We start from the raw sequence: 27,999 nt of genomic DNA on the forward strand, positions 1-27,999 counted from the left end.
ATAAACAGTTATTCAACAGTTTTCCAGAGTGGAAATACCCACTTAACAGTTTGTTACATCAGTGGCACAGCGCTGGGATCAGGAAGTTCCACCTTCTACTCCTACACCATGTTTTATTTCCTCCCGGGATCAGACTGCGAACACCTGCTTTACCAATAGACAATTCTGAGGAGACTCGCAGCACTGCAGGGTTTAGTTTGCAGCCTCCTATAATCATCTGGTGTGGTCCATCTGATCTTTCACTCAATGGAAACCCTGTAGGAGTGAGTACATCTCAGGGACTCTCTGAGGAGGATCTGAACTTTTTGAAACTGGGGTTGAAGTTCTTTACTCATAGGGTTTATTTGTCAAGCAAAGAAAAAGGAAGTCAACAAAGATGTCCTTAAGTCAGAAGTAGGAGAAGATTTTGGAGGGCAGGGCAGGGCAGATGCCGGGTCCCCCTCTGCTGCGATGTAACTCTGCACCGGGATGGGGAGGAGAAGGGGTTGGGAGGAGGGAAACAGCACAAGAGCCCAGTGAGTGAATGAGAAAAAGCTAGGAGCAAGACATAAACAACAATGTGGACACTGCTCTATGGACTGATAAACTTCAGACTAACTCATGGATGTAGCTGCGGTGTGGACTCTGTGAGAGAAGAGAAATGGTAAGAGCTGCATGTGTATCAGTGAAGTAAGGAAACTGCTGACCGTGCTTGCCAGAACTGTTGCATTTGTAAACAGTCGTCTGCTTTTTTTGTGCTGTCCTTCCCAAAATAACGCTTTTATAAATGTGTTATTTTATTTTATGCATCATCTTAAGTGTACTTTTTTTCTGTCTTCCTCTATTTTGTCAGTGTTCACTCTCAGCTGAAATCATTTCTCTTTAAAATTAGCAGGCCAGACTGTGCGGCTGGTGGTGTCTATTTTCAGAAGCTCATGGCAAGTCTGAAGGGCATAACTGCCCCCATAATGACAGGTTACAGTGCAAGGCCCTGCATTTGCGAGCTTTAAAACTATTCTCCGGCCTGGGTGTGTACGTTAAATGACTGAGGCTTGTGGGAGCAGCAGCGCGTGTGTGTGTGTGTGTGTGTGTGTGTGTGTGTGTGTGTGTGTGTGTGTGTGTGTGTGTGTGAGTCAGACAGCCAGAGACGCATTACCCTGCCCACTCTCCTGTCCTGTGTCTGAGTGCGTGGCTCAAAGAGGCCCAGTGTTGACAACCAGTGGGCTGACAGCAGAGGCGTGAGGGGTCCAGTGTCAGTGTTGAACAGAGGGGACGGTCTCTTCTCCGTGTCACTGGGTCCTCTGACACACACACTGGACGTGATTGTCAGATATGTGTGGTTTCACCCAGTGGCCCCGTCTGGAGTGACATCAGACGCAGATAGAACGCCCTGTTGTCTCAGCCTGGGCTAAACTCGGAGTAAAGCAGCTGTGGATGGTTTTTGCCTATTTTTGCAAGAATTTTAAATGATCAGTGATGTCAAGATGGATTGACAAAGAGCTCAAGCGTTTCTTTTTGATGCAACAGTCATGTGTTGGTGTGTGAATGGGCTGATGATCATTTCCTGATGTACAGAGCAGTGGGTGGTCAAAGGGAAATAACAGCATAAATGACAAACACGGGTGAAATGGTGCCATTAATGGTTTGATCAGGATGAAAATGATGATATGCTTCTGCTCTCAAAGTCAAACCCAGTTGAACAGCTTTGAGAGATTTTGGGCAGTCAGACAGACAGATTTATCCAACACCATAAAAACACCAAATGAGGGAATATTTTATGATTTTAATCCCTCCAGTAGAGTTCCAGACACTATATGTCAAAAAGCAATGGACCTTACTGAGGCACTTTACATTGGTTATATCCTTAATTAGCCGTTAGAGATCTGCTTTGAAAGAAGCCTCTCAACAGTCAAACATGACATTCAGTGATTTAAGTTTTGTCGATGTTAGACAAAACACATTAGATAACAGGTAGTTGTGTCTATTTTCGGTTTTGCTTGGAATACTGAGCTGATACCAAATTGTTGCCAGGACAAACAGCTCATGTGGGTGATAGTGAAAGATGTGGAGACCAGCTTTTCGCAGAAAAATACGGTGAGTCATCTGTGCTGCTTATGTGTCTGTGAGTAATTGTTTGAAGTCTGTCTGGTCCTGGTCCTGTGAGCGTCGATGAGCACACAGCTGGATCTAATCTGCAGCATCTGTCTGTAAACATGGAATGTGTGTGTTTGTGTTTTTAAGATCTGTATGTGAGTCATGGTCTGGGGACGCAGGGATGTGACCCTTGTTGTGCCAGCCACCTGCAGAGCTCATTCACACCTTCTGCAGCATCTCAGAAGTTGATAAAATGCTTGTTGTCAAATGTGTAAAAATCAGTAATCTCTCTTAGATTGAAGCATAAATCAATGGCAGCTCTCTTGATGGATCGTGTTGTCTCCCTAGTTCTGGAGAGACAATTCCCTAGTATAATGGCTTGGTCACATGGGCTTATAAGTGGGGCAGAAGGTTTCTAAGGAAAGCACTGTTCCCATTGTAGTACAACTGTAGTAGCAGTATTCTCAGCGCTCCCATTCATGCCCTGCTACTCTCTGTCTCTGCATGTGCGTGGTTGCTTCAGGATCTTCATGCGTCGGATAATTCTGACGGTCCAGCCGACATGGAGCGCATGAACAGGAATAAAGTGGAACACGGGCGACAGATGCACCAGGTCTTACAGGTGAGTCATGTCTTACTTCAGGGTCAGGGACCATTTACAGCTTGGACGTTAGATCATGTGAAGCTGACTTCAGTGCTATCACCATCTGCTGTGAGTCAGAGTGTTACACAACCTAAGTGACTGATTTTTGAAAGGAATTAAGATAATTTCTATGCACCGTTTCTCTGATATGAACACTAATTGTTGTATTATTGTTGAATGAATCATTAAAATCACACCATGTTCAGTCTTCCACCTGCAAACAAACATCTGGAATGTACATGAAGCTATTTTCCAGGATCATAAAATGGTGTAAAGTAAATGTAGCTACTCATATATAGCTGTAGTAATTGTTCTAGTCTTGATATTTTCAGAACTAGCCTCTCCATCTCTCCACTTATTTGAGCATTTTAATATTTATCCTTTGCAGTTCATACAGGTGGTTTTTACTTTTAAAATTAAATTAAAAAACTGATTTCACTGAGTGTTCAGACTTTCAGATGTGTAACTCAATGGTATCAGGATCATATCGTGACGTTTTCCATTTGATTTTGTTTTTTGACAGAGCACTCCTTTAGACCTTATTGAGACAGGCAAGTCCCTGAAAGTCCAGGCAGAGCGCCCCCACCTGGTCAGTTTGGGCAGTGGACGCTTGAGCACAGCCATCACCTTGCTGCCACTACTGGAAGGTGAAGACCCCTGTGTGTGTGTGTGTGTGTGTGTGTGTGTGTGTGTGTGTGTGTGTGTGTGTGTGTGTGTGTGTGCACATGTATTACTCATTTGTAGAGATATTAATCTGTTTAGTCACATTGTGATGACTCGTCTTCCTTATGGAGACAACAACGCAAGTCCTCAGAATGTAAATCATTAAATTTTAGGTGAAGACTTGGGTTATTAGCACCATGTTAAATATGCAGTCCTGTCATAGCAGGCTGCACCATTACTTTTTAAACTGATTGTAACTATAAAAAGATCAGGAAAGTTGACATAAACATAAACCACAGTTTGTATGAGCCCAGACATCTCTGTGCCGACTATGGCATCTATAATCTACTGTATTTCATTGTCAGCAAATACAGACACTTCCTCAAGCACATAATTTAAAATCAGTCAGTTGTTCTTTAATAAGTAAGAGGCACAACTTGTCGTGAGTGATGAATTGACAAAAACTGATGACACATTACCTTCTAACCATGTTGTTGTTTCTCAAACTGTGCCACAGATGCAGTAACACCCTGATCTGTCATTTTCTTGCACCGTTTGCTTTTCATTGAGCCTAGACACCACAGGGGAAGAGAGGGTGTGACAGTAGCACCACAGAAAGAAAAGAAATACTATTTGTGTTTGAGTTGGGTGACATTTCTTGCACCCAGACAGCAATATAAATATAACGGATAATCGAATTACAAAACATTAAATAGTACTGTAGATGATTATATTAATTCCCTCTAACAAGATGCCTTTTATCTGCCAAGCTGAGCACATCTCTTGAGGCCGACACCTGTTGTTCAGCATTCAATCACATGCTGACCCTGTTTGTGGCTCCGCCCATGTGACCTTGACCTCTGAGATGACACCCGTCACCCCTGGCTTTGAACCGCAACCCAAGAATACCTCACAAAAGTATTCACGGGTCCACATGAATGTCCTGTAACTGACGCTGAGAAAATGTTTTCCCTGTTTTTGCAGGGAGGACCACGCTGGGCAGTGAGGGGACAGATATCCCTCTGCAGGGCCATGGCATCGCAGCTCAGCACTGCTACATTGAAAACAAAGCAGGCAGCATCACCTTGTACCCATGTGGGAACCAGTGCTCTGTAGATGGCCTCCCCATCTCCAAACCCTATCGCCTGACACAAGGTAGCACTGTCACACATTTAAATGACTGCTGTAGTATGATTGTTGGTGTTAACTGTTAATGCATTTAATATCAGTTAACTTATGTAATTAATATGATTTTTGCCAAATGATTACATGTGATTGAGAGGGACAGTAAAGCATATATTTGCCATGCTAGCAGGAATGGCACTCATAAAACCTGGCCACCCTTGGAATAACTTGGGTGACTCCTTAACTTTTCATCTACTACCACCATTGGGTTAAAAATGAATAAAATCCCACAACTTTAGCTTATAATTATACACCTGCAAAACTAATGACATTCCCATCAGCCTCAGCTGTGCTTTGTGTTTAGTTCTAATTAGCAAATGATAGCATGCAGTGTAAAATGTGATCATGGTAAACACTGCACCTGCTTAACGTCAGCATGTCAGCATTGCCACTGTGATTACCATTGTGAGCTGCTAGCATGCTGTTAGTCTTGTGAAATCACACTGATGCACAGTCAGATTGCTTATTAAAATGATTGCATGCATTGCAGCATTACATCCACATACATAAACTGGGTTCTGCTGAGTATTAAGTACATTGGAGGCAAAGTAAACTGTAACAGAGTCTCGCTTCACAAGAAGAAAACAGTCAAAACAGTCCCATGTCCCTCCAGTAACATGCATACTTGCCATAAAAAAAGGCATAACAGTCCCGCCCCCATCAGTCCCCTCTCCATGGGATCCAAGCCAGCAGCTATACCAGAATGTCATTTGAAGCCGGGTGATCAGCTTGTGTGTGTGTGTGAGTGTGTGGGGGCAGCAGCTGCTGAACAAGAATACTTCAGGCTTTGCTTCATTCAAAGGACATGCCATGAAATCCTGAATAAAACAACTCAGGAACAGAGGAAACTGCTTCATTTATAAGGAACAGTGCTGCAGCCTCATGGACCTTTGACTTTGAGGATGAAATAAATAATAAACTCCCTGTGGATTATCCATAACTGGAAACAAAACTTCAGCGTGTGAGTCTCAGAGAACGATACAGGCATTCTTGAAATCCATCGGAAATGCAGAGAAAAGAGAAGGAGTTGATTTCACTCACAGGTTAACGTGAGTTAAACAAGTCATCTTATTTGTGTCAGCTCAACAGTCTATGCACTTTCAGCTGTTTAGGAGGATGAATATGTTGCCATCACTAATAACCAATAGTGGATATGAGGATCTTGTGTCTGCGTCACACTTCATGATTCCTGTTTGTTTTCTCTTCTACTTGCTTTCACTCTTCTTTGTCCTTATTTTACTACATATCACACTGAAATGTGGTTTAAATTCAAAACGTAAATCTCACAGAAAAATTGATCTATACACTCACACTCTGTATTATTTTGAATATTTAATACTGTTAGTGAGACAGCTTTGCAGATTGTTTGCACACACACAGCACATGTACAGTGGCCTGTAAAAACTGCAAAGTGACTGCAGCCATTAAGTACTTATTGCATTAGTTAGACATAGAAGAGCTGATTTTGGGTCACATTTTAACTACAATCAGTTCAATGGTTAAAGTGACTGAGAGTTAGTAATGCTGAAATATGAAAACACCCAATGCTGAATCAGCAATAATCTATCCTGGCAGGGTGCATGCTGTGTTTTGGCCAGTCTGCCTTTTTCCGCTTCAACCATCCAGAAGAGGCCCTGCGGATGAAGAGCATGCTGCCTGGAGGACCGAGCACCACAAGACCTCATCCTGCTGGTAAAGACCCTGCTTTGATAACTATACAACACTCCATTGATTGAACAATTCCTGTGATCCAGTTGCTGCGAAAAGTACACAGTTTTTGTTCATACTTTTGTATTTTGTTCATATTTACACAGACACAGCATAAATGTGTCAGTGACATCTGTGTGTATGAAGGCTGTACAGTTTCCTCAGCAGTTATTCTGGGCAGAGCAAATGCTTTGGGCTGATAGACATTTAGTCACAGTTGCATTCCGACTACCTTAAAAATCACGAAGTTGCATAAGTTCCCGCCAATGCTGAACAAGGATTGTGCATCTGTTGCTGTCGCCCCTGGGAAGGATGACATTTTATGATCAAGCCGTACATGATGTTTGTGACATGATAGTTGTGTAGACGATCCATGTTTTAGTGTTTACATCCTAACAAATAGTTACTGAGATGACATGCAGTAAACGTGATCAAAGATAACTGTGCACACTTGCGTCAGTCAGACATTATGAAGTAAAACTCAGTACTGAATGACTTTTGTCATTAAACTGACTTTTTCATGTCAAAAGTGAAAAAAAAGATGTTGTATTTGTTTTGTGCTTCTCTGAGTTTATCAGTTCTTGATTTTTACATCTCCAGCACAGTTTGCCTTGACTGAAATATTAGTCATTATTCTTGACTGGATGCAGAAATAGCTTGCTCAGGACTAATTATCTGTGGCCCACATTGTGATCTAGTTCATTTAAATTTGATTGGTGGTTTTTGCTCAAGGTGTGACCCCATTGTGGCACAGGATTATTGTAATCTTTCTTTTTATGGCTACATTCAGATGATGTTAGATTATTCTGGCCCGTTGCCTGCTGTGACTGCGGTTGTGTGCTGTCGATGATATTTAGAGTCCATTCTCTTCTGACCTTATTGGTTTGGCTGTCAGTGCCTGAACAGTACAGTAAGAGCCACCACACCCTGCCCAGTATGCATGGCCCACTCTTTCCTGACCAGGCCCTGATTTCATCAGCTCTGAATGAGGCACGCGACTGCGGCTTTTATATTTAGCAGCTCCAGATCCCCGTAGGATTACAACACAACTGAAGAGCACAACATCCCTCATACAGGAGAACATGGGCCCCAAGACATTTATCACTATTTAAAGTGAGCTAAAGAGACGCTGTGTGAATGTGTGTGCAATGTATGTGCATTTTTACTTGTATGGTTTACCCCCATTGTCCTACAGCACTGACCTGAGGTGTGGTGGATGTCAAGGCAATGATGACACAGGACAAATCCCTCCCACTGTGTTTGTTTATGTGTTTTTGCAACTGTCTGTTTGAGTGTCTCCTTCCTTCATTCAACAGGAATGCTCATGCACAAGTGTTTCTGTCTCCTTTCGCAGACTCCCACAGTGTTCTGAATGGGAGCCATCAGTCCCTTTCCAGCAACGGCAACTCCAAAACCAACAATGCAGCGAAGAACATCCAGGACTCTTCAGTGCTGAAGGTCTCATCAGCATCAGGATCTGTTAAACAGCTTACTCAACAGCCCTCTCCACCAAACATGCTTAATGGGAGAAACAGCTCAATGAAAGAGGACTCCATTTATGAAAACAGCAGCAGCTTTCTGGTCCAGAACCTCGGCAACAAAACCCCTCCAGTACCTGCCAGGTCCGCTCAAACCAGCAACGCTCCTGTCCCTCATCCAAGGACCTCACTCTCTGTGGCCTCAAGCAGGACTGGTCGTAGTCAGAGGGCTCAGGAGAGCCCAAAGCTTCTTAGGAATGTGAGAGCAGAGGCCACATCCAGCCTCACTCCCCCGAGCAGGGGGTCAGGACAGGCCACAGAAAACTCCAGCCTGAGTCACAAACCATCCCCCGTCAAAATTTCCCCAACAGCTCCATCCAGCCCTCGAGTTAGAGGGTCCACCCTCCAGAAGAGATCCCCCAGTCCAATGAGAGATCAGCTTAGGACTCCAGAGCCACCAGGGTCCACCAGCCGAAGAGAACTTCCTCCTCTCAGCCCTCACATGTCCCACAGAGGGACTCCAGGATCGCAGGGCTTCACTGCTAAACCTGTCCCCGAGAGCCCCCAGGGCCCCCGCAAACACATAGCCCCTTCAAAAGCAGAAGCCATGAGGGCACTGTACGCCCAGAGTCCATCATCACTCTCTGGGCTGGAGAAGGAGCCTGGAGGCAGGCAGTTAAGGTCCGGCCCAGGCAGTGCCATCATGTCAGGCCTGGGTTCTCTGTCCGGTTCGTCTCCTCTTGCTAGCCCTCATAGCCAAAGAAAGACCCCCTGCATGACTGTGACAGGATCTTCCAGCAAGGAACAGAGTCTTATAAAACCATACACCCGGGAACGCAAAAACAGCATCTCTGAGATCAGTGACAACGAGGACGAGTTGCTGGAATACCACCGCTGGCAGAGAGAGGAGAGGCTGCGTGAGCAGGAAATGGAGAAACTGGTAAGTGATCAGCACTTAAGATATGACTTCACACCAGATATGAGAGGAGAGAATCATTTCAGTGTGGAAGTCCTAGTCCCAGTCCTAATGTGAACACTGATGTGAACTTTGAACTTTGCTCAGGAAGTCATAAAGAAAACATTTGCTGTCCACGATGACTGTTTGTTTAGTCCATATCCTGTGTATGCGTGGAATTTGTATATACTTTAAATCTGCAATTAGCAATTTTTGGCCAATTTGGCACAAAACATCAAAACAAACTGTCAGGTGTAGAGCCACAGCTGTATCTGAGTGTACAAACTGTTTGTAAAAAGCATCTTTTTAAACATCCTACCAACACAGAGCAACATCAGGCTTCATTTAGAGTCGTGTTTCTGGTGACCTGACAAGTACAAGTCCAATGTTTACTCTATTTTTAGCTGTGCTTTGATCTCCACCAACCTCTGGAAAAATATCTCTAAATTTACACTGCTAAATACGATCATGCTCGACCACCGCTTGATGGTGGAACACAGGGGACAAAGCAAACCTAGTTTTATCTGCAAATAAAACAAAAAACTGCCTCCTGGTACCTAGAAAACTCACTAATTAACTTTAAAACTTTAACTTTTAACTGTAAAAATTACAAGTTTATATTTAAGCTTTTGTTGGTTTGTATTTTTAAGCCTTTATGCTAAGATAATGCATGCCATAGAATGTATGGTGTTTTTAACTTGGTCACACTAGGCCAATTGTCTCCTCTAGTTTCAGATTTAAGTGTAAATTATGTAATTTTTGCACAGATTAAACAAATTCTAGAGGTGCTGGTAGGCAAATTTGTTTTATCTTTGGACAGGGCCAGGCCAGCTGTTTCACCCAGCTTAAGTCTTCATGCTAAGCTAACATAACCGTCCTCTGGCTGTAGCATCATATTTAAGATATCACAGTGATATTAAACTCTCTGAAACAAAGTAAATATAAGTATTTTCCAAATTCTCTTCCTTTCTCTATTCATTTAATCTAATTGATTAATGCACATTTAAGTGTTTCTTTAAGCTTAAGTTATTTGAGTAAGTAGCTTCTCAGTTAGTTCGGAAGACAATGCCAAAAGGTATCTTTTGGCTTCACCGTACTGCATTAAAAAAAACACAGAACAAGTGATGAGGACAAACAAACCCTATGATTTTAAAGGACATGTATACAGTTGAGTGGAGAAGGCGCTGACACTGTGGGCATGGCAGACACCATGTCTGCATTGAGATATCTTGTCTAAATCTCCTGGCACACAGCCTCGAGCTCATCTCCCCGGAGCATTACTGGCATCGTCAAGCCATGTGGCCCGAGAAACACGGGGTCAACATTCTTCCACAGGTCTTAAGGTCCAGAGTGGAGGGCGCGGCTGGTTATTGCTCAACACTGTATTTATCAAACGGGTGAGTGGCTTTTACTTTCAAAGCTGCCCCTGCTGGACCGAAGGCTCTTTCTTATTGTGCCCACACCATAGATCACTGACTGCATACTTGTTAGCCATCCTCAGTCCACGCCCACCAGCCCCCAATACCATTCTTTGGCCCCCACCCCTGCCTGCCTATGACAGCTGAAGGGATGGTAGGGGGAGAAGGGGTTGGGGTAATTTCCAGCAATCCATGCCCACAGACTATTTCAGGAACCAAAAGGTTTCTAGTAACAAATAAGAGAGTTACAGTCATGCATCTGAGTTGGACTGATCGGAATAATGATAATAATCCAGTAAGATATGTCCATACACAGAGCACAGACACATGATCACTATGTGAAAAAGTTCCTTGATGACACATTAAACAGTCAATGGCCAAGCTCATAAAAGCTACAGATGCAACTTACTCCCATGGTCTTAAAAGCATAGGCCATTCAGGCCTTTACTATGCACATGTTGATCTCACAAGACACTGACATGAGAACAAGATAAAAACGTATCACCTTTCAGGACTTATGAGGCACTGCACAAATGAGATACTGCTGTATTCATTCATGGGCATTAGAGGATCTGGCGCTGATGTTAACTTCTGTTACGTTTGGGCAGGATTTGGACTCACTAGCAGGGAGAGGGAGCAAGGGTAAAATATGAATTTATTTCAATGTATAATGAGTGGAGACTCCAGGTATGCAGGAAACTAGTAGCTGGGAAGTCCTGAGACCAGCAGGTGAAGCACGAGGCACTGAGGTGGAGAGCAGTTCAGGGATACGCTGGAGCGCAGAGCTCAGGTGGTGTGAGTAGTTGCATAGAGGGCACGTGGGGCTGGAGGCACAGGTAAAACTAGAGGCGCAAGAGAAACTAGAGATTGGTGCAGGAGAACTCACCGTGCAAAAAGGAAAAAGACACAGGAGATCAAGCTCTGGTAATTCACTCAAGAAAAACAAAAACTAAAAACTCACTTAAATTCACAGGTAGCTCTGATAAACAGCCAACAACACCACTAAACAGCAGAAACAAACTGGCCCAGAGTCCTCTGCAGTCCACTGTCTTTATGCTGTGCTTGATTGTGATGAGTCCCAGCTGTGCTGGAGTCAGCTCCCAGCCGCCTGCTGAACCACGCCCAGCCTCTGTTTCCAAAAAAGGACACACAGGAAACAAAGCCCCACATCTATCCACAGTACACAAGAAGAGAAGTGAATTTCCCAAACCACCACATCCTCATCTCAGGTCTAGCGAGATAGTGAATAAACGTGTTTCCTAAATTGCAGAACTCTTCTTCTAGCGTCATATCACAGCACCTCTAAACTTCCTGTTATGCCTGTTGCAGTTGTGCTTAAATGGTGCATATTCCTCACATAACATACATTTAATGACAAACTGGGTGACATGTGGTGACCTATGTTAGGGTCCCTGAGGTTCTTGACTCGTTAGTACTGCAGTCTTGACAGAAGCTCCCGAAAGTGGTAAACTGTAGACGTATATGAGAAAGACAAAGGCAGGATATCCTGCACTGAAATGAATGCTCTACATTTGGCACACTGCTCTCTTGGCACAGTTGGCACAGCTATGCAGAGTTTTTTTCTTTCTTTTTTTTTTAAATCTCACTTTACTGAACCCAACCTACATACATGGATATTTCTGCAATTTAAAAGCCCATGCTGCACTTTATCTCTTGGCAAACGTAAAGGGCATAGCAAGGGAGGAAGAGATTTAATAGAAAAATTAATTTTAGCATCAATTCCACCAGGAAAAGGCCAAACTGCTGGTTTGAAGCAGAGTCCAAATATTTCTATTTTTGAAGGGGTTCTGGTTAATTTAGAGGATTTCTATAGTGATACATGAAGCAAAAAACATTGTAATTGCAATTAAACTGCAGTATTTCAGTAATAAAAGGATAGATGAGATTATTCCAGTGTTACACTGTTTTGCTTCTCCAGATGACCTGCATTTACTAGTTCAAAGCAAAAGTTCAGAATTGTAGGAAATACACTTATTCACTTTCTTGCAAACAATTAGATGAGAAGGTCAATGCCAGTCTCATAACTTTTACAAAATCCACCTGATATAACATACCATAACATGATATAATGTGTAAATTAGTGAGCTTTAGATGTGCTGGTAAGCAGATTTTGTTACCTTTGGACAGAGCCAGACTAGTAGGTTCCCTCTGCTTCCAGTTTTTGTGGACCCTCTCATCTAACTGCCAACAAGAAAGAAAATAAATGAGTTCTTAAAATTGTGAACTTTTGCTTTAAACTGCTATAACCTGTTATTGGGTTAATTTATCTTTTCAATCATTATGTCCATGTTTTACTGAACCTGCCAGTTTAAAGCTCTGTTAAGATCAGTTAAATATGGTTTCACATAATGCTCTCCTGATTTTCATCATGAAATGCACTAAACATCATAAACAACTGTCCAAGGTATAAATCTTGTAGTTAAAGTCAATGCTCATGACAGACTCAGTGTGGGAACAGCCTGAATAATTTAAATGCCAGACAAAAGTGGGCTGGTGGTTGTGGAAGCAACAATACTGTAACAAGAAGCACATCAGGCACAATTGTTTCTAGTCTTGCCAGGTTTCTAATTATTGCATGTTATTTTGGTAGATTAAAGCAAGCGTCCCATTGTTTGGAGTGATGAGACACAGCAGGCCGGCCACAAACTACAACCATGTGGCATCTCACACAAATACATAACACAAAGAAGGAAAATTAAAGAAGAATCTGAAATAGAGCAACACTGAAAGCCTCTCTGATCAGAAAGCAAAAAATCAGATGACAGCTGGGGAGGTGTAATCCGAGAAACCACAACTCACTCTTACAGTTACAACAGATTCTGTCTTCATAAACAACTGTAGCTCTGACAGGTTTTACTATGAACCCCCCTACTGAGACCCAAACTACACCAGCTTTGGCCCTCCTGCTATCAGGTTACAGTTGTCCCGTGCCAGAAGCTGAGGGACAGCTGCCTAAATGGGACAATGTCACACAAGGACACTTGAATCTGATCTGCCATGCGATCTATAATGTAGGACGATGTGCTTATGTCTCACATCCCTCCTATAGGAGCGACAGAGGCTGGAGACCATCCTCAATCTGTGTGCAGAGTATAATCACGAGGACAGTGCTGTGGAGCTGGCTGAGGTGGTGAGGAGCGGGCTACTGGGGGGCACCACGGGAACCTGCTCCAACACAGGAGGGGGGGTGTCCCTTCAGGGAGTAGACAGACCCCAGAGGGGGAGAGAGAACGATGAGGAGGCCCAGAGAGAGGAGTCCAGCAGCACGGAGAGCACACATCAAGAGGTAATCCACACATTCATGCAGGCATGCGAGCGTGGGGATAAAGAAGTGCTAGATTAGGTTTTGTGGTATTTGTGATTCCCTCTACTTTGGAATCTTATTAGAATATTTATACATATATATATAAATCTGCCCTCAGTGTGAGGAGCTGTTAGCCGGTCAGGAGCAGATCCACCTGGAGGAGGAGAGGAACAGGATCTTGGCCAGGGTTGATGACTTGAAGCACAGAGTCAGCGAACTCGAGCAGCAGCTACAAGAGACCAAACAAGAGGTCCACACACACTCTCACACACACAAACACACACTAGCAGACACACTGTTGACAGCACTTAAACTTGCATGCTCTCTCTGTTTCACCCTCCAGTATTTATTTAGCTTGACAGCACTTGTTGGTCTGCAGGATTCTGACTCCATATTTGTCTCTAGGTGGAGATGGAGCAGGCCCTGCTGCAGGCAGAGAGGCAGGCAGAGCAGGAGCAGGTGGAGGCTGAAACTGAAATCATCTCTCAGCTGCAGCTCAAACTCAACCAGCTGGACAAGGCCACTCAGAAAGAGAAGGACAAGGTGGGCAGCCAGCACAGAACAATGTGATGCAGAAAATACTGTCAGTTTGCTCAAAGCCACTGCACGTGAATGTTGGACATGCTCCTGTGTCTGAATAAAAACTCCTTCTCGAATGTGCAGTCTGGATAAGCAGTATCTATAGACCCTCAACTGACTTGCACTGCCTACTTCTGTCCTAAAACCCAAGCACGAACTGTCTTCTCTCTGAGATGTCCATCAGTCCTTGTGTTTACAAAGGCAACTTTTAGCTGGATGTGACCAACACTAAAATGTTGATTCAGATCTTCAGATATGCTATACACCTTTTGATTTTTCTCCCAGATGTGTGAAGCAACCCATAACTCTCCTGCCAACCTAACCTCAGCTTCAATCCTCTAACATTTTAACTGCCTCGGCCTGGTAGCTTTAAAACTTGCCTGCATGATTTGAGTTGTCTGTGATTTTTTTTGTTTCTCCCTGGGGTGGTGTGTGTGTGTTTCTGTTTGTGGGTGTGTGTGTGTGTGTATGTGCATGAATGCGGACCCAATTGTGCGTGTGTGTTTCTATGTGTTTTTAGGGGAGGGCTAATGTGTCGACTGAGCGGAAGGTCCTGGAAAAGCAGAGGAATGAGTACAATGAGCTGAAGAGGCAGTTTGATAAGTGCCCCTTGTCTCTAAGGGAACAGTTACAGGAGCAGCTCAGCAGGGTCAGTGTTCTCACGCAGCCCACTGGCTGGCAACAGTGAGTTATAATATACCAAATACCACAGTTCTGTATGATCTGCACAGAAACGGCCGCAGACGTAACACTGACTCTGTTTTGAAGCACTCGGAGCTACTCATTGATCTGCAGACTGTGCATTTCCTGTTTTTCTGCTGTCGCCCTTCATTATCTAAACATGTAAGGTTTATCATATCAGTGCTATTTGTAAGTGTGACTAAGCGGTGAGCAACGCTTCTGCTGCACCAGCAGCAATTTTTTAAACTGCTGCTTAATCTCTGCTGTTCCCTCACTCTGGATGCTTGAAACATCAGATGCAACAAGTAATGATTGATAATGTCATTAACAGCTTTGCTCTAAAAGTTTGCATGCCTTTTACCATGAATGATTCAAGTCACACGCACACACTTAATGTTTATAGGCAGAGCACTGGTAGATTTGATGGTACGGCATTTTCGTTATTCATTGCAGACATTAAAGGATAAGGGTATTGTTTTTGTCTGTTTTTCTTATTGTTAACGAATTCCATGAAAACGCCAAAATCAAAAATGAGTGCATACATCTCTGAGTACTTTCCGACCTCTCCAGCCTGTCTGTGGAACTATCAGTTGCTACTAAAGACGTCGATCGTGCTGCAGTAGTGTGGTTTCATTTTTTAAAAAGTCTGAAGAACTTTCTAAACTCAACACTGGCTTTTGGGAAATGTTGCTGAGTAAACATATATTTGTTGGGAACTTTTTTCACCTGTGCAGGAATAAGATAGTCAGTCACTGTTGGTTTTGGTTTTTCGTGGGATTTTTTAATAATATGAAAAATATAGAATAATGCCAACTTTATCCTTTAATACCTCTGTTTGCTCGAGTTCAAACAGTGTGAATAACCTGCATGTATGTCCATGTTTGGACAGAAAGCTGAAGCTCTGGAAGTTGGGACCAAGCAGTTTGAGGAGCTGGAGTTCTGCCAGCTGGAGGAGGAGAGCAGTCTGGAGGAGAAGAAGGACACTCAGAGCTTGCAGCTTCTCCAAGAGCGAGCCGACTATCACTCCAGCGTGGCCCACAGGAAGGTGAGGACACGTGCACTGCAGAAAATATGTATGTGTGCGTGTTTATAGTGAGATTATATGTGAGTGTGACATCTAGAAACTGGACACGTTGGCAGGATAAGATGGGTGCTCTGGAGGCTCAGGTGAAGCAGCTGGGGTTACAGGCAGCTCGAGACTGTGAGAGGATGGCTAAAGACAGGACACTGACTCTGCAGCTGTTACACAAGGTTAGCCTGTCACATAAGTGCCTCTACAGGAGGCTTGTATTTATTTCATAATAGTGATCCATGGCATGCTCTTTGTACAACTGTGTCCAATCTGGTTGTGCCCTTTAGGAGCAGGACAGGTTGTGTGCCCTAGAGAGGAGGTACCACACCTTGACAGGAGGGAGAAACTTCCCAAAGGCCAACAGCAGCATGAAAGAGGTGAGCAGGAACACATGAGCAGACATGTTATCACAACGGGAGGAGAAGTATTGCAAAAAAAAAAAAAAACACAACCCCTTTCTTTCCAAGTGGATTTCTTTTAACTTAGTTGAACTTCTCAAACAGGAGCTTCTTCACATCAGCGAGCCTGACCTTGTTTATGTGGACGGTCCTCCTCATAGCCCCTGTCCCTCCTCTGCTTCCTTCTCCTCCTCTCACATCCCCTCCCCTGAACTCTATCCTGTTAGACTACAAGAGGTAAATCTCAGCAAAATCTTCTTTGTGACGAAACCTAACGAAGCCTGTGCTGCAGTTCCTCCGATAGATAAAAACAGGCATGATGGTGTGTTAGCAAATACTGACAAACAACAGCAACAACAGCTTGCAGCGTGTATGTCGGTCAGTCAAGTTTATGCCTTTATCTGTATTTGTATTTGCAGTGTATATTTATACTAGAACGATTTGAGGAGAATTGTTAATAAGATAGATGATGCTAAATGATGACCTGGAAAGAATAAACTAAGCTGTGAGTGTAATGCCCACATGTTTGCTTTGTGCATCCTTGCATGACTTTTCTTAGTCTCTTCAGCCTCCTTATCCCTGTGTTTTGGCTGTCAATGCAGGAGTACCTCAGGCTCTCTGATGTCTATAAGATGTATGGAAATGCTTCTGCGCAGCCTCGCTCCTCTTCTCCTGCTGCTCTCCACTGCCTCTCCCTCACTGTAGCTCCCGCTCTGCCCTGTGAGGTACACACCCTGCCTGCTCTCTGCCATACTCTCCCACATGTTTCTCTGACATCTACTTAACGCTCTTTTCCACATTCTTCTCTCTCTCCCTGTTCTGTAAACATATGTGTGTGTCTTGTTTCTGTGTGTGTGTGTGTGTGTGGGCTGGTTTTCTGTGTGAAGGAGTACATCACAGTCAGTCAGTTAAGCCACATCTTTGGGATGCACAGAGTTGATCCCTCCTCTTCCTCCTCTGTTCCATCATTCCAACTTGCCTCCTCTGAATCCTCCTTCTCATGCCACTCAACTGCATGTGGTCCTTCCTCCTTTCTCTCTGCACAGGTTTGTTATTCTTTCCCATTTTGGTAACTGATGACACCGCCATCTAAAGCAGCTACCACAGCTTGATATTGCTACGAGAATGTTTATCTTCCCTGTATCTGCTTGATGTTCTGTCACTGATGCTTTACTGCCCCCACATCTCCTTTGGCTGGATGCTTTCCATCACCTCAGAGCCAGCCTGAGCTGAGCAGGAACGCAATGTGTCCTATTAACCTTGAGCGCTGGTACCAGGACATCATGGCTGCTGGAGAGCCTCAGTCATGTCCTCCACCACTGCCTGCAAAGTCTTTTTCCACACGCAGACAGGGCCAGGTAAATTCTCCACTCTTTCTCACTCACTGCTTTATCCTCTCCTGGTTGTTAGCTTTCAGTGTGTTCAATTCAGTGTTTTGATAAAGGGAGCTAACAGCAGGCCTGGTGCATTGCCATCACACCATCTAGAACCACTGAATCTAGATGACTGTCTCACCAGTCACTCAACCATCCTTATTCTTATGACTAGGAGGCCCTCTAGTGGACAAAACAGGACAATGTAGTCTGAAATTTTTCCTGCTGCCAAACATTTGTAATAAGGCAGATGTAAGAGACTTAATAAGGAACTTTGCTACCATTTCTCATTTAGAAATGCTGATGTTAGTCTAATCTCCAGTTGGGTATTTGACCTTGCAACTTACTTAGATGCAAAAAACACGAGGCTCATCAGTGCTGAGATACAAGGCTTCCATGACATCCAGAAAAACTAAATGTCATAGATAACAGAAATATAGTTTATTCTTTTTGAGATGTCAAGGACACTGTAATCCAGTTCATTTGTTTAGATGGGCTCCTTTTCAGAATTCTGATTTATGAAGCTCAGATGCAGAAGAGGAAAAAGTACTCTTTTATTCACGTAAAAGCAGCAGTATCTCAGTATGTAAATCTCTGTCCAGTATTAGCATGAAAATATACTTAAAGAACCAGTAAATTTCACAATATGCAGAATGGCACATTTTGGAATAATGTTCATTTGTTTGTTGGAGCTGGTAAAGGTGGGCCTAAATTCAGTCACTGAATCAATTAAGTCATTTATTTCCTTATCCTATGATAATACATAATCATTTATTTGCTGACTGCATTTCATATCATTAGTCTGAGTCTGCAAAGCAACTAAATTTATCAAATCAGTTTAGTAGAGTAAAAAGTATAAAGTAGCAAAAATCAAGATTGCACCTAAGTACAGTGCTTGAAAAAATAGAAATGAAAGTTAAAAGGTAAGTTTCAATCAGTTTAAGTCTTTTGAAAGAATCTTCCATATTAAGAAAACAATGTAGAAGCTGAGAGGAAGCATATCCACTTCCTCCTCAAATGTGAAAAATGATGAACTGATCTGTCTTATTTCTCTCAGCTACTGAAGTCCAAATCCGATGGCGAGGTTGGACAGGCAGCATCATGTGTGGCTGCAGCCCTGCCACACTCCAGTGGTGCCGCTTTCGAGACAAATGCATCCACCAGGGTGAGCGTATCAACTTAACACATGTAAAGTGTAAACAACTAATCTTATCAGTGGTTAAATGTGTGATGCTATCTATGTGCTTCACAGGGGTTACAGTTAGTGCTGAGAGAGATGTCCAACCCTTTGGACATGGACTCCAGGAGGCAGCAGGCTCTGCACAACAAAGGTACTTGAGTCCGTCAGTCCCATCTCATCCGTCAGTGGAGGGTTTCAGCTGGCATCCACTCATAACTTTTGGACAGGTCGGAGTCTGCAGAAGAGAGCATGGTCATTTATTAAGGATGTGGCTTCTTTCTCTGTAGAGTCTTGGGGAACAGTGTGTGTCAACTCTGATCAGATTATAATCATCTACTGACAATGACTTGGCTTTTTCAGTAGAGGGCACTGTAGATCCATGACAGCTGTCTCTGCCCCGTGTCTGCCTTCACAGATCTGTCTCCCACAGTCCATCACTCCATCCTGCACCATCAGTCGCCACCGAGTGGCAGCCAAGCGTACGACACCCTGAGCCTGGAGAGCTCAGACAGCATGGAGACCAGCGTCTCCACCGGCAACTCCGCCTGTACCCCAGAAAGGTGAGAGACTGGGAAATGAGGCGGCTCTGTTTCCATGGGAACACTCAAGTCTGCCCCGTCTCCCAGGAGAAGGGTCACTGCGCTTTGTTCCCGTGACAACATCTCTGCTCCCTGGCTGTTGCCATGCCAACCTCTTCAAGTTTTCAGTGTTTCATGAAGTTAGGAGTTCAAAGACTCAGTTTACTGCTGCTCATCATCTCCCACTGCTCCCAGTGTTTGGTTTCCAGGCATGTCTGTTTACTCTTCTCATCCCAAGCCTTGTCGTAGCCGTGTCATCACACGCTCCTCTCCTCTGTGTGCTGTAGTGCCTGTGGGTTGGAGGCCCAGAGAATAGAGGAGATGGAGAAAATGCTGAAGGAGGCTCAGCAGGAGAAAGCCAGGCTGATTGAGAACCGAGTGAGTTCCCAGCTTTAGTGCTGCAGAGTTCTGACATGACAAGACACCAGTTATCACCACGTAGCCAGTCACTTCATTTATGGTTTCAACTAGAGTCACAGCAATTAGTTAACGAATCAATTAGTCCATTGGCAAATGTGCCAAAATGTGCTGCAGTTCTGTGTTATACATGACAGTAAACTGAATATCTTTAGGTTTTAGACTGTTGGTCCAAATAAAACAAGCAATTTGAACACATCTTTATGGGCTGTGAGATATTATAAAAGGCTTTCATTCACTATTTTCTAACATTGCATAAACAAAATGATTTATTCGAGAGAAAATTGGCAGATTAAACAATAATAAAATTAATCACTTGCTGCTGCAGTGGTTTCTACTGGTAGACCTGACGTTATTGCCTCACCTCTGGTGTAACGGATGCTGTGCTAAGAGAGCATATTTGAGCTGTTCTCAGTAGTGACAATACAATGGTTCTGCACTCTCAAAAGTAATATTTAGGTTTCAGGCAAATACTGAAACTACAACACTGCAGCTAAGGATGTATAGATATAAGAATACATAGATGTTGTTGCTGGAGTTAGGGCTGAGCAGTATGGATAAAATCATACAACATATCAATATATGTCACAATGTAGGAAATAATCACAGAAATGATCAGATTATATTTCATCAGAAAAAAAAATGCATTTTTATAGATTTTTAACCAGCATTTGCATGAACTCATTAATTTGGACCTCAGATTTTGTAAAACAATAACATGATATGATCATATTATCACCAAACTTCCCCTGAAAGTTGATGAACAATAACTTTTGTGTTATGACAAGATAGATAAGACACACAGCACATCAATCTGAAAGGTGTGCTGAAATGAAGTTGTAAGTAGTTTGTTTACCTTTGTATTATTTCTACATGTTGAAACAAAGTAGACCTGTATGTAAGTATCTGAAAGCTGCAAAGGATCATTTTACATCAGCAAAGCTTACTCTTCTATATTCAGACTTCAGGGATATATTTTACAAAACCCTGGATTGGGACTTGTATTCTCATGTGCCTCTTCTGACAGTCGTTCACTTTGTATTGCAATATTTGCCTAAAATTTACATATTGTCCCCGTCTCCCTTTCCCCCCTATTATTTTTTTCCCTCTCTTCTCTCCATCTGTTCCTCTGTCTCCTCTCCTGACGCTCCCAGGAGAGGGAGGTGCAGGCTCGGCGGCAGATGTTAGAGGAGGAGCGGCGGAGGCGAGAGGAGGCCGAGAGGAGGCTTCAGGATGAGACGACCCACAGGCAGAGGCTGGTGGAGGAGGAGGTGAAGATGAGAGAGAAACACTTCTCCCAGGTCAGTGGAGCAGCGGGAGGAGACGGGTGGCGGGAAGAAGAGAGAGGAGGGGAGGGAGGGAGGAGGGGACGGGAGACTTGGGGGAGAGGATGAGAGGCGAGACACTAAAGAAAGGCTGGGTATATGGGAAGATCAAAGATTGTCAGGGAAGGGAGAGAAAGGGGAGAGGATGGAGAGGAGGGCGGAGAGTGTGAGAGGAAGAACAGAGAAAAGTGGATGCGGGGGGTGCACAAAAAATATAATGCACACATAATTAAAGCTTTAATCTTGACTGAGTGTATTTAATTACCAGTCATCTGTGGTATGGGCACTGTGAGCAAACAAATCTTCAAATCATCAAATACAGATGCAAACACTCCACTTATTATCAGATCAGAGCTGTCTTTGTTCTCAACGCTGCTAAACACACCATTGTTACACAGAAAATGCACTAAACAACTGTATGTCAGGTGAAAAAGGTCATTATCATTATTATTCTATTAGTTCCCCTCAGTTTTAGCTTGTTGTTTTGGTTTAATTGCTGCAACTTTACTGTTTTGGTGCACTCTTCATGTCACTGCTCTCTTTAGCGTTATTTTTATGACATTACCTGCTCAGCACCGGCCCCAGAACATAGCGGAGCACTGAGCAACTAACGAGAGATGTTTCCCTCAGGAGTCTGTGGAGACCAAAAAAGAGTTAGAAGTCGGGTGAATATTGGGGTCTAATTCATCAGGTTGATGACTCCAAATGACTGCTGATGTTGCTCTGTATTAGCATTTAAAAATGCACAAATGTTTGCTTAAATTTTCGACAAATCAACGTATTATGTGAGTGTTGTGTTTGTAACTTGTCTCCACTGCCCCCAAGGACTTGAGACTTAAAAGCAGAAACCTGAAACTTTCACCGGTTAAAATCGAGAAGCATTAAAAGATGGTGTCAAACACTTTCTTCACAGGCCCGTCCGATGACGCGCTATCTGCCGAACCGTAAGGAGGAGTTTGACCTGCGTGCCCACGTGGAGTCGTCCGGCCACAGCATCGACACCTGCCCCTTCGTCATCCTCACAGAGAAGATGTGCAAGGGCCACCTGGTGAAGATGGGTGGCAAAATCAAGTCATGGAAGAAACGCTGGTTCGTTTTTGACCGCCTCAAGAGGAACTTCTCTTATTACGTGGGTGAGGATACAGCCACATTTCATCTATGATACGAGGGTTTGTTTCTGTAATTATGGGTAATTCCTCAGTAGAGCTTTCTTTATTTGGGAAGTCTAACTGGTGTCAGGATCTCATTTGCGAAACATGGAGATAAATTCAATGTATTCAAGATGATTCAGTCACACAAAACCAGCTTCACACACACAAATGAAAACAATCTGTAACTTCAAGCTGCGTTGCAGTTCATTCCAGTAAGCACTGGAAACCAGTCTTCATCAGTTCAGAGTTGGTCTGGAGAACCTTTAAAGTGAACCTATCCTGTGATTTGGTGCCCCAACTGTTTTCTTTAAACTCAACCATCCAATTTACTTGATTTTACTGATGTGTCGCTACTAAATACACACTGAGGCGAATCCTTGGTGAGGAGAAATCAAGTCCCACATTTGCAAATAGCCAAGAGCTCGCTCAATTTCACACGTAGCAAGTTCAGGGAACCTTAAAGTGCTCTTGAAGATGAAAAACTGAACACAGAAAAGAAAACGTTCAGATCAAGGAGCAGAGTTACATTAACTTTCACTGGTTAAAATGCAGACAGGTTTCAGCCTCACAGGATCTTCATCAGTGCAGATGATGAAGATATGGACACCTGGTACTCTCAGTAGACAACACACAAGAAACAATATTGCATTACAAAGTTAGGGTAACTAGGAAACTAGTAGTTGGGAAGTCCTGGGAATAGCAGGTGAGGCACGAGGTACTGAGGTGGAGAGCAGTTCAGAGATACGCTGGAGCACAGAGCTCAGGTGGTGTGAGCACAGTGTAGAGGACACGTGGTGGAAGAGACAGTGGAGCTGGAGATCGATGCAGGGGAACGCAATAAAGACTAAATATTCACTTAAACTCGCAGGTAGCACTAGTTAACAGCCAACAACACCCCTAAGCAGCATATCAATCTGGCCTCGAGTCCTCTGCAGTCCACTGTCTTTATGCTGTGCTTGATTGTGATGAGTCCCAGCTGTGCTGGAGTCAGCTCCCAGACACCTGCTGAACCACGGCCAGCCTCTGTTTCCAAAAAAGGACACACAGGAAACAAAGCCCCACATCTATCCACAGTACACAAAGAAAGAACTGAATTTCCCAAAACACTACATTCCTAAAATTAAAAAAGAAAGGAGTGCATGAATCACATCACTCAGAGTGATGCAGTCCTGTCAGTATGAGCAGTTAAGAAAGGTTATGGTTGTGTTTAGAAAGATTGTTCAAAATCAATTTTCCCATTCAAACCCAGATGAAGCAGCGATTCCACACCCTGTCTTTCAGCCATCCTTTGGTGCGTCCAAAATAGAAACATTTAAATGGACAAGTGAGGCGATGCACTGCACATGTGGCGTTACAGTTAATGAATTATACCAGATGTTTTTTTAGTAGTTGTTTGTTGTTGTTGTTGTTGTTGTTGTTGTTGTTGTTGTTGTTGTTGTTGTTGTTGTTGTTTTAGAGCAGCGCCCTGTGGGCTCAGCTTTGTTTGGAGGCCCAAATACCAAATCTTGCTTTTCAAAAAAAATGCTGTTGTGTAACATGTTGAGATTTTCTCTCAAAGTCCATTTCAAAATCTGCAAAATTGCAAAAAACAAACAAACAAAAAACCTCCCCTCATGCCTTTGAGGCCTCAGAGCAAGCCTGTAAATCTACTCAATGTCTTCTGCACCAGCCGGACTTCACAGGCTGAAGCACTAATAGCTTATATTAACTTTTTTGGATTCACTATAAAGGCTCCTACTCTGTCCAAGTTCTGCTTGACTTGTCCAACTCAAGCTTCAGATTAAAGCGATTAAACCGATTTGCTCACACATGAATCCACTCACACACAGCATTCATAAACTCCAAACTTTGCGGAGGGACGTTCCCGTGCACCGGGCCCGGACCTGATTTATTCAGTTCACCCGACAGCAGTGCTGAGGCTCTTCTGAAGAATGTACACTTCGCTCTCTTTGCTGTGTTTTTCAATAAAACCCGACTTGTGTCCCAACCAGCGTTTGTTCATCTGGAACCAAACACTAATTAAAGCTGCACTAAGTGGGATTTTCCGCCTTGTTCTTGTGTGTTTACGCCAAAGTCCGTTTGTAATTCACGTCTATCAGACTGTCCCCTGGATTTGAAACGGGAACAGTTAGTTTTCTGAATAATTCACGAGCGTGTGTTTTTGAGCCGTTATTTTACAATCAAGTTCAAAATAGAATCCGAGGATGTTTTTATTACTGTCGCCCCTGTTCTCTTTGCTCCCCTCTCTCTCTCCACTCACTTGCCTAGCCTTTTCACCCCCTTACTCCTGACGAAGATGATGGTGATGATGGTGATGAAATAAGATGCAATACTTTCTCTAGATGTGTTTTTCTTGGGGAGGAGGCTAGCTCCTGGCTTGTTCGTGACTAATAAAACGAAACTCACATTTCAAAAACATTTATCTCATTACTAAGCAGATTTGACTTATGGAAAAGGCAAAGCAAGAGAAAGTGTCAGACGTGTTTCAAAAGATTGCCTTTAATTGTTGCTGGATGTTTGTTTCATAGCCCTCCAGTGTGCACGGAATAGACAAAAAGACCAGTGTTTATTTGAACATGAGTGGACCCCAGAAACTCTTTAAACCGGTTTTATTTGAAGACAGTTGATCTTAGACGTGAGAAAAGTCCCCTTCACACTTAAATGACTTTATTTTAGCCCCAAACTAGAGAAACCCATCAGTCCAGTGAGCTTCATCCGCAGGTTTCCCTGAAACTTAACAGCAAACGCTTCAGTCTGGAGTGACTTTAAAATGCTTAAAGAAATGCTCTGAATAGAGAAGAGCCGTCCAAAGGACCGGACAGAAGGTCTGACCTGCTTGAAGGGAAATGTTCAACTGAAAGATCAAATCTGATAGAAAAAAGAGAAAAAGAGATTTCCAAAAGATCTCAAGAAGTGAACCTCGCCGGCAGGGGAGAGGCTAAAAAACCACAGAGACAATCCAGAAAGTACTGAGACTGAGGAAAACAAGTCAAATTAATAGGATGGTAAAGACTTCAGGCATAGCTTGAAATAGACTCGCACTTTTAATTAACTTTTACTCTAATACAGTGCTCCTCATACCTATTCATGGGTTGTGTGTCGCTGGGAAAAAAAAGAGTTCACACCTTTCTCCTTGTTTTTGTGCCTCGATTTAAGTCGGCGCTCCTCTCATTTACTCACTCCACAAACGGCTTTCATGGCAGGGTTTGATCTTCTGTGCAAACTCACAAGATTAAGACACATAATAATTGTGATATTGTGACAATATTGCTCTTTATTCTAATTAATCTACAACAAACAATCCCCATCCGTTCACATATGTCTCCTATTCACCACTGAACCGCTCCGATCAACAGGCGGTTTTAGGCTTATTGAGTTGTTTTCATTCAAGCCACCTTCAATAGAAGAGGCAGAGGAACATTTGTCCAAAAGTAGAAGTGTTTGGCTCTAGCAGGACATTTTAAAAAAATATATGGTGAATCACACATTTTCATTAAAATGAGACTTTGATGGTTTTATTTGAAAAATTAGCAGACCTCCTGCAAAAAAGTTAGATTGTGTCTGTGCAGTTTGTTCTTAAAATCAGTACTATTTTGGATAAGTTCCCGACTGTACAACTTTTACATCCCATGATCCTTTTTCCATCTGGATTCTTGCAGAGACTTACAGGTGTACTGTAGGATACCGTCAGCTTTCCTTTTCTGTGCGCTACTGCTGAGTCTTTCTCTGAAACATTTATTTCTAAACAGATATGTTAGGGGCACGAAGAAATGTGCTTTTTATTTAGCTGTTTCATCTTAGTCATATTGACATTTTAATGTCATTGAAAATAGCCACGTTTAGAGACAGAATATTGCAAAATGATCAAATGTTCTGTGCGTCTCTACAGATGTGACCTCAAGTCCAAGAATAACAAGAAGTATTTGTTTTTTTTTAAAAAAAGCCTGTCTATCATTATTTGACCGAAAACAAACATGAAAGGTTTCCCTCACATTGCTGGCTGATTGTACTGTCTACTGCTTGGGCTGACAGAGGTCTTGCATCAGTACTAGACATAATGTAATGTATCTTAATATGTTTTATTTTTTTCTTTTTCTCCTCTCAGACAAGCATGAGACCAAGCTGAAAGGGCTCATTTACTTTCAGGCGATTGAAGAGGTTTATTACGATCACCTGCGCAGTGCCACCAAGGTAAGCGACGCTCTTCTTTCATTTCTTGCAATATCAATAAATGTAAAAGCAGATGGGTGTAATGTTAATTAATAGCACTTATTCACAGTGGAAAAAATATACTCACTATTTCAAAATATGAAATGCTGCTCCTGTACTAAAAACATCATTTATTCTGTTGGTAAGGATCTTGAACTTACTCTCACTCCAACAATTCCTCATAATAAATGTATTTTTAAAGCAGGTGTAATTTTGTTTTGAAATGAAACTAATTTTGGAATAAAGCAGCATTTCTACAGTCCCACAAGTTATTTGAAGTGTGAAAATATTGTGAAAAGTTCTGACGTTTGTGATCATCAGTTAAACTCTAGAATTAAAATGTCCCACTGCCGAATTGAGTGTTGGCGTTGCCAAAAAGCTATTTTTTGAGGCATGGAAAGATCCATATTAGACTGGATTAAATTATTTTTTCGTCTTCTTCTTCCTCTTGTTTTAAACATCGTTATAGTCTGGTGTTTTGACAAATGTCTCTAAGGATAAAGACGCAACAGGTGCAGCCTCTGGTCTAAAAAATCTCCCCTTCTCCCTGTGATCCTCCAGAGCCCCAACCCGTCTCTGACCTTCTGTGTGAAAACCCACGACCGCCTCTACTACATGGTGGCCCCGTCCCCGGAGGCCATGAGGATCTGGATGGATGTCATAGTAACAGGTGCCGAGGGCTACACGCAGTTCATGAGCTGAGGGACCACTGGGAGACGGATCTGGAGGAAGACGGGGACTGAGCGAGCACCCAGATACCTGCAAGCCAACCTGGCTGCTCCTTGCCGGAGCTGGAGCTGAGCTGGACGACACACGGCCTGATGGTGTGTGAAACTGGTGGACGTTTGAAGAGATGAATCGTCTGGGGCTCTCATAAGAAGCCTCATGCCTTCGATCAGAGGAGGGCTTAGCAATGACACAGGTGCATCTGAAAGAATTCACCAGGTGTATGTATCTGTCAGCCGCTGTGAGAAGGAAAATAATTCGAGCCAATGGATCTATGAAGGGAGCTCTCAGTTAGTTCAATCACATTCTGTTACCAAAATGTTAATAATTACAATAGACTTTTTGAGGGTTCAGGGGGAACTCTTACTTCATATAAGCTCAGGCTGTTCTCACCTGTGAAGCTGACGTGCGCATGCAGTGTTATCACTCTAACTGATGCCTTCTTTCCCCCTTTTTGATACATTTCTACTTTTTCCCTCGAGTTTATTAACGTTTCTCAGATGACTAAATAATCTCTTAACATTTGAGAACGCTTAAAAAAAGTCAACAAATTTTAGTGGTAAATATTTGAAAAGAGTCACATGTTACTTATTCAGTGAAACATTACTTGGTGCCAAATACTTTATGTAATGTTTTGTCAGATTTCTACAATATAAATGTTAATATGGCTGTTCAGTGACTATATATATATTGTTCCAAGGGCTTTTCATTCAAGCAAATAACAGAGCATTTACATGTTAGTATTTCACATGAATATGTCAGAGACAACATTCTATTAGCATTTTAAAAAATCCTAAATTATAGGCCTATAATAATACTGTAAAACTACCATGTACATCTAAGAAATAAATATATATATATAT

The 27,999-nt window shown here is 42.9% G+C and overlaps 1 protein-coding gene across 3 annotated transcripts; it reads left to right on the forward strand.

Annotated features, from left to right (window-relative positions):
• Positions 1 to 240: 240 nt before the first annotated feature.
• Positions 241 to 27,999, forward strand: phldb1a (pleckstrin homology-like domain, family B, member 1a). 3 transcript variants are annotated; one of them, XM_070983580.1, is made up of 24 exons: positions 241 to 643; positions 2,597 to 2,695; positions 3,240 to 3,363; positions 4,364 to 4,534; positions 6,140 to 6,256; positions 7,626 to 8,689; positions 13,193 to 13,429; positions 13,566 to 13,697; positions 13,853 to 13,990; positions 14,547 to 14,675; positions 15,597 to 15,752; positions 15,848 to 15,958; positions 16,067 to 16,156; positions 16,780 to 16,902; positions 17,065 to 17,223; positions 17,395 to 17,535; positions 18,608 to 18,715; positions 18,803 to 18,881; positions 19,146 to 19,290; positions 19,596 to 19,686; positions 20,880 to 21,026; positions 21,964 to 22,183; positions 26,307 to 26,392; positions 26,972 to 27,999. In XM_070983580.1, exons 1-24 carry the CDS (start codon positions 641 to 643, stop codon positions 27,110 to 27,112), a joined length of 4,011 nt encoding a protein of 1,336 aa, XP_070839681.1. In that variant the 5' UTR covers positions 241 to 640; the 3' UTR covers positions 27,113 to 27,999. The 3 variants fall into 3 exon arrangements, with proteins under 3 accessions (XP_070839681.1, XP_070839682.1, XP_070839683.1); XM_070983581.1 differs by lacking the exon at positions 14,547 to 14,675; XM_070983582.1 differs by lacking the exons at positions 16,780 to 16,902; positions 17,065 to 17,223.

Source organism: Chaetodon trifascialis, chromosome 16, assembly GCF_039877785.1.
Source record: "Chaetodon trifascialis isolate fChaTrf1 chromosome 16, fChaTrf1.hap1, whole genome shotgun sequence".
In the NCBI taxonomy this organism is placed as follows: domain Eukaryota; kingdom Metazoa; phylum Chordata; class Actinopteri; order Chaetodontiformes; family Chaetodontidae; genus Chaetodon; species Chaetodon trifascialis.